Genomic DNA, 7,411 nt, shown 5'->3' on the forward strand with positions numbered 1-7,411 from the left:
CTCTAAAGATCAAAGTGTTCCTTTGGCAATTATTCCGTGACCGCCTACCTTCGTCTAACAACATTGCCATTCGACACGGCACTTCGGATGGGTCATGTGCGCTATGTGGAGCGCACGAAGATGCGAACCACATCTTCTTTCAATGTCACCTAGCACGGTTTGCTTGGAGTGCCGTCCGTGAGACTTTTGCGCAAAACTGGAATCCCCAAACGGCTGCGGACCTACGTGGGATACTTCTCGCTCATAGAGGTAGCTTCGGGCGCGTGCTGTGGCGATGCGTAGGGGCGCTGTGCTGGTCATTATGGACCACCCGTAATAAGATAACTATCGAACACAAGTTCCCTGCTCACCCTGCTGATATTATTTTCAAATGCTATTTGTTTCTCCAGACATGGACACCGTTGGGGAAACGGCGTGATGCAGACCGGATGATGGAGGCCTTGGAGCGGATTCGCATGATTCAGATTGAAGCCCGACGCTAAGTCCCCGCTCGTGGCGCTTTTGGAATGTCCGCCTCGTTCCTTTAATTACCATCTTTCTTATCAGGCTGGGGCCGATTGCATGTTCCGTACTTTGGGCATTTGACCCCCTTTTTATTTCGTTCGAAATCTCTGTTTCTTTGTTGGATGCTGCCTGTGATGGGCTTTATTAATTTAAAGCCGGACGCAGTTAAAAAAAAATGTTCTCTCCTCCGATTCTTACTCGCCAATCCACCAAAAGCGCGAGCCCCACGTACAAAAATTGCGACCGACGACGACTTTCCCCACCTCCCCACTAACCCAACCTCCTTCCACCCACGCAGTCCCATGGCGAGCGCGGCGCAGGAGCTCGACGTCCAGGACCTCCGCCTGCAGGAGCTCATCCGGGGCTCCATGCCGGACCGGCCGCCGTCCTCGTCGTCGTCCCGCGTGCCGCCGCTCAGCGACGACGAGATCGGCCGGTTCCACTGCGCGGTCTGCATGGAGCCCAAGCTGGTGTTCGACCGGTTCCGCGCCACGCCGGCCTGCGCGCACGACTTCTGCGTCGCCTGCGTCGTGGCCCACATCGAGGCCCGCGTCGTGGACGGCGCCGTGCCCGTGCCCTGCCCGGCGGCCGGGGCCGGCTGCCCCGGCGCCATGCACCCGGAGGCCTGCAAGAAGCTGCTCCACATGGACGTATTCGACGCCTGGTGCGTCGCGCTCTGCGAGCGCGCCGTCGGGCCGGCCCGCGCGCGCTGCCCCTACCGGGACCGCGGCGAGCTCGTGGTGCTCGACGCCGGCTGCGGCGCCGCCGTCGGCGAGGTGCCTGAGGAGGCGACCTGCCCCGGCTGCTCGCGCGCCTTCTGCCTGCTGTGCGAGGAGCCCTGGGACGACCGCCACGACGGCGGCCAGGGGTGCGCGCTCGACCGGCTCGCCGTGGGGCGCAGCTGGATGCGCTGCCCGAGCTGCCGCGCCATGATCGACCGGATCGACGGCTGCAAGACCATGCTGTGCAGGTAAAACTAAACTAACCGCGGTAACAACTTACTGCTGGCTACTCCCTCCATACCATAATATAAAAACATTTTTGACAGAACGAGTACTTCTTAAATTGACTTTCACCTGCAAGTTTTCTCCTCAGTTAAATCTTCAAACCTGCTTAAGATTATGAACCAAGGTTTGTGCGACTTTTTCTGATGGCCATTTCAAACAATGAAGGAGGATTGTCAAACGCAGCTGTTGCTTAGAATTTTGGTTATTCAATTTTGGAGGACACTGTCTGAATTGCAGTCCCTTTTCCTGTGAACCATTGATTGTGATCTCTAGTCTTCGCAGGAGCATCTATAAATACGTAGACTTGAGTTGACTAATGACCTGAAAAACCTTGTTGACTTGACCGACGACGACGACAGCATATGAGTTCCATTTTTCAGATCAGCGGGGATCGGTTCCCCGGTTCCATTTCATATGACAAAACCAATGTTAACAAACACCAAGATTCAGAACCCCAACCAAAGACATGAAGGCAAATTTCTCTGAGTCTGTCATTACTAGTGACAATTTCTCTGAGTATGTACTCCTCTGTAAATTAATATAAAAGCGTTTAGATCATTAAAATAATAATCTAAATGCTCTTATGTTAGTTTAAATAGTGATCTAAATACTTTTATATTAGTTTACGGAGGGAGAACTGAATCTTTGTCGGCTCTTGTGATCCACAGGTGTGGCTCCGTCTTCTGCTACGGCTGCGGCTCGTCTCGGGTAGAGGGGATGTGCAGATGCTATGCTTCGCGACGGGAGGATTTCATACCACTCGACGCCGGCGCTGATCTCGTCGGGGCCGGGCCAAGCGCTGGCCTATCCTCGACTCTCAGCAAGGATAGCTCGGTTGATGGTTGTTGAACTGATCGAGTTAGCAGTGCTGAACTCTTGAGTGAGGAAGCCAAACAGAGGACTACAGTGGTACATATATATTTTTGTTTCCCCTTCCATTCTCTTGTATGTATGTATTGTCTATTGTGCTTCATGCTGCGGTGGATTGTGATATTGGAGCATGTCCAACAGACGCTCGTTAAAAAAGTTTTGTAGTGCTTAAATAGTGTTTTTGCGCGCGGGAGGTTTACCAGATGCACAAAAACACGGTACCCAACCCGGCGGCCCCACATGCAGCAGCCCGCGTGCGTTAAATTTACAACTTCGTTTTTGTGCATGCTTTATTTTACAGCTTCTGCTGGAGCGTTGTTTTCGGGCGCAGGCACCAAAAAGCTTTGTTTTTTGCGCGCACGTTTTATTTGACGCGTCTGTTGGAGATGCTCTTTTTGGCAACTTCCAGAGATGGAAAAGATGAACACTTTCCGGCAAGAAAAAATAGAAAAAAGAAAAAAGAATAGAAAGATGAATACTGCGGTATGGCATTCCCCCACTGGAACTGGTTTTTTTTTAGCAAACCCCACTGGAGCAGTTTTTGTTTTGAGGGGTCCCACTGGAACAGGTGCAGAAAGGAGAGAAGTTCATCTTCTCGGGCCTTTCCAGCCCATTTGCTGATTTATCTACAAGCAAATGAGGCCCAGGCGCTCAGGCCTTTCGGGAATACGTACCGGAGCAATACGCCACGGCGTCGCTCGCCCGGCAAAGGCTTTGCCGTCTGTTTGCCGACGGTCTCCCGCCACCGCGCACTCGGCAAACCCCCGGCTGCAATCTGCAATGCCCCCCCCAAACCCTACATAGCCCGGCTTACCCCTCCGTTTGCGCCTCCATCCTCCGCGCCCTCTTCCACTCGCGCCGCCGCTCGTCCCCGCGTCCGAGCCTGCTGTTTAGGAAGGTCGCGCTCGCATCGCACGTTTGAAGAAGAAACCGACCGGCACTCAGGTCAGTTCGCCGCCATTTGTGCTGCTCGGAGCGGCAGATCTGCTCGTGTTCCCGCAATGGTTCGGTTTCTGACTGAGCTTACAATCATGTGTGGCGTGCGGCGCAGGGAGAGAGAGGGAGGCCCGGCGACGATGGCGGAAGACCGCAGCTGGATGTACACGGGCCGCCAGAGCAGGAAGAAGTTCACCCCCGAGTGGTTGGAGAAGACGACCGAGTTCGTGGAGCGCGCCTTCCGCATCCTCCCGCCGAGGCGCCAGGCCGTCGTGCTGTGCCCCTGCGCTCGCTGCGAGTTCAGGCTGTACAGATCGAAGGACGAGATTCAGCTGCATCTGTTCAAGAACGGGTTCGCGCCAGGGTACACGGTGTGGGTGTACCACGGCGAGCGACGCAACCCCCAGCCTGCTAAGCCGTCCGACGACCGCCCCAAAGAGAATGGCGATCTCAGCGGGAAGAAGGATGGCGCCGGCGGCGGCGAGCAAGCGTCGAAATCAGCGCAGGTTTGGTTCTGAACATCTGAGCGGGGTTTCAGAAACCGTAGCTTAAACAGGGGAGGTTTCAGCAGCGGTTACTGACATTTGCAGGGGACCAAGAAGTGGGCGTGTGCAAGAGGAAAGCCACCAAAGAAGAATCAACTGTGGGCGCGGGCTGCCGCGCAGGGAGAGGGAGGCCCCGCGACGATGGCGGAAGACCGCAACTGGATGTACACGGGCCGCCAGAGCAGGGACTCGATCACCCCCGAGTGGGTGGAGAAGACGACCGAGTTCGTGGAGCGCGCCTTCCGCGGCGTCCCGCCGGAGCGCCTGGGCGTGGGCATGCTGTGCCCCTGCGCGCGCTGCCGCAACCGCAACAGGCGGCCGAGGACCAAGTACGCCATGCAGCTGGATCTGGGCAGGAACGGCTTCATGCCAGGGTACACGGTGTGGGTGCACCACGGCGAGGGCCACAACCCCCAGCCGGCGAAGCCATCCGACGACCACCCCGAAGAGAATCTTGATGGCGCCGGTGGTGGCGAGCAAGTGTCGAAGCCGCAGGTCTGGTTCTGAACATCTGAGGGGTTTCAGAAACTGTAGCTTAAACAGGGGAGGTTTCAGAAATTCAGAAGCTGTGAACGCCCCAGGAGGTTACTGACATTGTGTACTTGCCATTGCATTTGCAGGGGACTGAGGAGTGGGAAATGCCCTTGCTTGAGGCGTATGCAAGAAGCAAGCTACCAAAAGAGGATCAAATTAAGTGGAGCTACCAGAAATACCTGTGGGAGCAAGAGAAAACCAAGCAGCACCAGCAACAGAGTGCACCAAAGGCAAAGAGGCTGGTGAGTTTACCTGCCTTACTGACATTGCAGTGTAATTACTTAGTAGAAACCATCAAACTAGCGTTGCTTGTCCTGTATGAAGGCTGTGAACTAGAGTAGAAACATGGTTTGATGTGTTTGCTCTCTACACCTTAACTAGAGGGGTGCAGGGTAGCACAAATTTTCAGCAATGGCCGCCCAACTTCATGCTTTGCTCGCGCTGTGTGGAATGGGCGGGCGGCTTAACTGCTTCAAGCCTGAAATGCAACTTTGGGAAGAGCAACTTGTTGCATTGTTTCCTGTCAGTAGTTATTTAGACTCTGTTGCTAGCAAATTCTGTACTGCTGAATGCTGATAGAGGCAATCTTCTTCAATATAATGGTATAATTAGCATAGTTTTAAATAGCCGGCTATAGCCCAGTTATAGCTCCGCTATAGCTGTTTGAGCATGTTGTCGCTAAATGATTTCATGTACAATTTGCCGCTATAGCCTCGCTATAGCCCAGCTATAGCTGTTTTTAAGGGTCCCCGCTATATGCCATAGCACGCTATTTAAAACATTGATAATTAGAGATACAACACCTTCCCCATTTCATGTTTTTCCTGAAACTTCTTTTAGCCTCCAATGCTGTTCTATTGGGAGAAAGAAACGTGTTTGCCAGCTCTAGAAGACCACACACCATTTGGCTGTTGGTACACAGTGCTATATGAATGTTCTAAAGGCATTCGACTTTGAGGACGATCCTCTTGCTCAGTGGCGGATCTAGGATTTTGAAACAGGGTGGTCCACCTAAAAAAATACTACAAATATGACATGCCTATGATCAATGATATGTACAGTAGCATATTTCGCAGGAAGATTTTTTTTTTTTGCCTGTGATCCTTCACTACTAATTTTACTTATGTATAGGAAGAAATGGCAGCGAGGAATTGCCATTCAAGAAATAATTGCTTTGCATCATACTACTTTTTTTTGCGAGTGCATCATACTACAATTTTGATTCTTCACGTTTTTTCTTTTCTTTTTTAGCACTAACTAGTTCCAGTTCACTGTACCATCTCACGGAACACAAATCATAAGTTACGGGCAGTACCATTGATAGTTAGTCAACTCACGTTACTGTAGTTCTTCATACTCCGTAGCCTCGCCGGCCGCCGGGCAAGACTGCGCGCGCGGGATAAACGAGCGTGCCGCTATTGTGTCAGGCGGGCAGGGCGGGTGCCGGGTGGCTCCTAGCCTCCTGGGATCGAGCCGTGGCAGTGGATCCACCGAGCTCCGCCGCTCCAGCCCTGTCATCTGGCTACGGCGAGTTGCTGGCGAGGCGGCGCAGTAGGGACGGGGGCGCTTAGGCCAGAGGGGAATCAGGGACAGGACAGGTGCGGCTGTGCGCAGAGTGGGTCAGGACAGTGCTTCCTGGGCTTCGTATATTTTCATCGGGCCTCTATGGTATGAAGGCCGTTGCAAAATCCCAGGGTGGGCCGCGGCCCACCCTGTCCACCCTCTGGATCCGCCAATGCTCTTGCTTGAGGATAGAGGATCAGCATGCAAGTAGTAATAGCAGGTCTTCTCGCTAAAATCTCACATGGGTTTGTTATTGATTAGTAGTAGCACACAGTACACATTATTGGCTTTTCTCTGACGTACAGTTGCACGAATTTCTGCACTTTTTCTAACTGACGAATGTCTACACTTAATAGCATATGCAACTTGTTAAAACTATGTGACACGTTTCACTTTCCATTCATATGCCGTAGCGCACCTCTGGTTCGTCCGCTGCCAAGCCCGCTGAGGAGGAAGGGCGCAATGTCAGCGTCCCGGAGCCTGAACTTGAAGATACAGCAACGTCAACAGCTAATCCGGCAACGGCAGACAACGCGTGTGGAGTTCAAATCCCAGCTGGACGGAATTCCGTGTAACGACTACCTCCTTTAGCTCCTCATGTACTTGGCGGTTAAGAAATGGGCGGCTTAATCAGCTAGTTAATCTTCTTCTAGATCTCTCCTGCCGGCGTAGTTTTGGGCCTACTGATGGTCGTCGGCATGCCTCGGCTGTAAGCGTGGTGTACTGCACTTTCAGTAGTTTAATTTGCTTCCAGAGAATTTCTTTGTTTCCTCATGGATGACATACAATGCCCCATAGTTCGCTGGAATGTGCGCGGCCTGAACTCGCTGGTAAAGCGGTCGGCAATCCGTGAGGTCGCCGGCGCCCGTAGAAAAGCGATCCTTTGCCTGCGAGACAAGAAAATTGAAACGTGGGATCGACAGTTTGTTAGAGAAGTAGGGGGGCTGCGTCAATTTTCTGGGATGACACAGTCGTGTCTGTGCCATCGCATAGGATAGGAATCTACTCCATTACGGCGCAAGTTATGGTAATTAGTTAGATCGGCTAAAATCTTCTGGCTAACCACCGTGTATGGGCCAACAGACGACGCATCTAAAGATCAGTTCCTCCTCGAGCTAGTAAGGGCCCGTTCGAAAGTCTGCTGGCTTCCCAAAGTAGCCAGCTTCTCGGGGAGGCAGCGCTAGCCAGCTTCTTGGCGGAGCCAGCGATGCGTTCGGCACTTCGGCAGCGCGCGGCTGCTCTCTAGCTCCCGTCTACATGGGCCGGCAGCCCAGGAAGCAAGCATAAAGCCCAGTTAGGTGGTTTCTCGTACGGGAGAGAACATATCGGTGAGAGAAACATATCGATCCAACCGGTACGCTGCCCCAGAGTTCACTTGGCGGTGGCATATCTAGTAATTACGTCCAAGTCCAACTCTGCCTCCTTCCATTTTTGAAGCTAGGTTCGGCCCGC

The 7,411-nt window shown here is 53.0% G+C and overlaps 2 protein-coding genes across 2 annotated transcripts; both read left to right on the forward strand.

Annotated features, from left to right (window-relative positions):
* Positions 1-709: 709 nt before the first annotated feature.
* LOC123103789 (E3 ubiquitin-protein ligase RNF144B-like) lies at positions 710-2,705 on the forward strand. The gene is made up of 2 exons (XM_044525467.1): positions 710-1,474; positions 2,180-2,705. The coding sequence occupies exons 1-2, from the start codon at positions 807-809 to the stop codon at positions 2,358-2,360; spliced, it is 849 nt and encodes a 282-aa protein (XP_044381402.1). The 5' UTR covers positions 710-806; the 3' UTR covers positions 2,361-2,705.
* Positions 2,706-3,165: 460 nt separating this feature from the next.
* Positions 3,166-6,888, forward strand: LOC123103787 (uncharacterized). Its single transcript, XM_044525466.1, has 5 exons — positions 3,166-3,326; positions 3,433-3,823; positions 3,908-4,357; positions 4,483-4,638; positions 6,373-6,888. Exons 2-5 carry the CDS (start codon positions 3,458-3,460, stop codon positions 6,532-6,534), a joined length of 1,134 nt encoding a protein of 377 aa, XP_044381401.1. The 5' UTR covers positions 3,166-3,326; positions 3,433-3,457; the 3' UTR covers positions 6,535-6,888.
* Positions 6,889-7,411: the final 523 nt, after the last annotated feature.

The sequence above is a fragment of the Triticum aestivum genome, chromosome 5A, assembly GCF_018294505.1.
Source record: "Triticum aestivum cultivar Chinese Spring chromosome 5A, IWGSC CS RefSeq v2.1, whole genome shotgun sequence".
Classification (NCBI taxonomy): Eukaryota; Viridiplantae; Streptophyta; class Magnoliopsida; order Poales; family Poaceae; genus Triticum; species Triticum aestivum.

Bases quoted from the DNA above. Each gene is read 5' to 3' on its own strand.
- LOC123103787 (XM_044525466.1), top strand. From the start codon at position 3,458: ATGGCGGAAGACCGCAGCTGGATGTACACGGGCCGCCAGAGCAGGAAG. The intron at 4,358-4,482 runs GTCTGGTTCTGA...TTGCATTTGCAG, and splicing joins AGCAAGTGTCGAAGCCGCAG to GGGACTGAGGAGTGGGAAAT. The intron at 4,639-6,372 runs GTGAGTTTACCT...CATATGCCGTAG, and splicing joins CACCAAAGGCAAAGAGGCTG to CGCACCTCTGGTTCGTCCGC.
- LOC123103789 (XM_044525467.1), top strand. From the start codon at position 807: ATGGCGAGCGCGGCGCAGGAGCTCGACGTCCAGGACCTCCGCCTGCAG. The intron at 1,475-2,179 runs GTAAAACTAAAC...TGTGATCCACAG, and splicing joins TGCAAGACCATGCTGTGCAG to GTGTGGCTCCGTCTTCTGCT.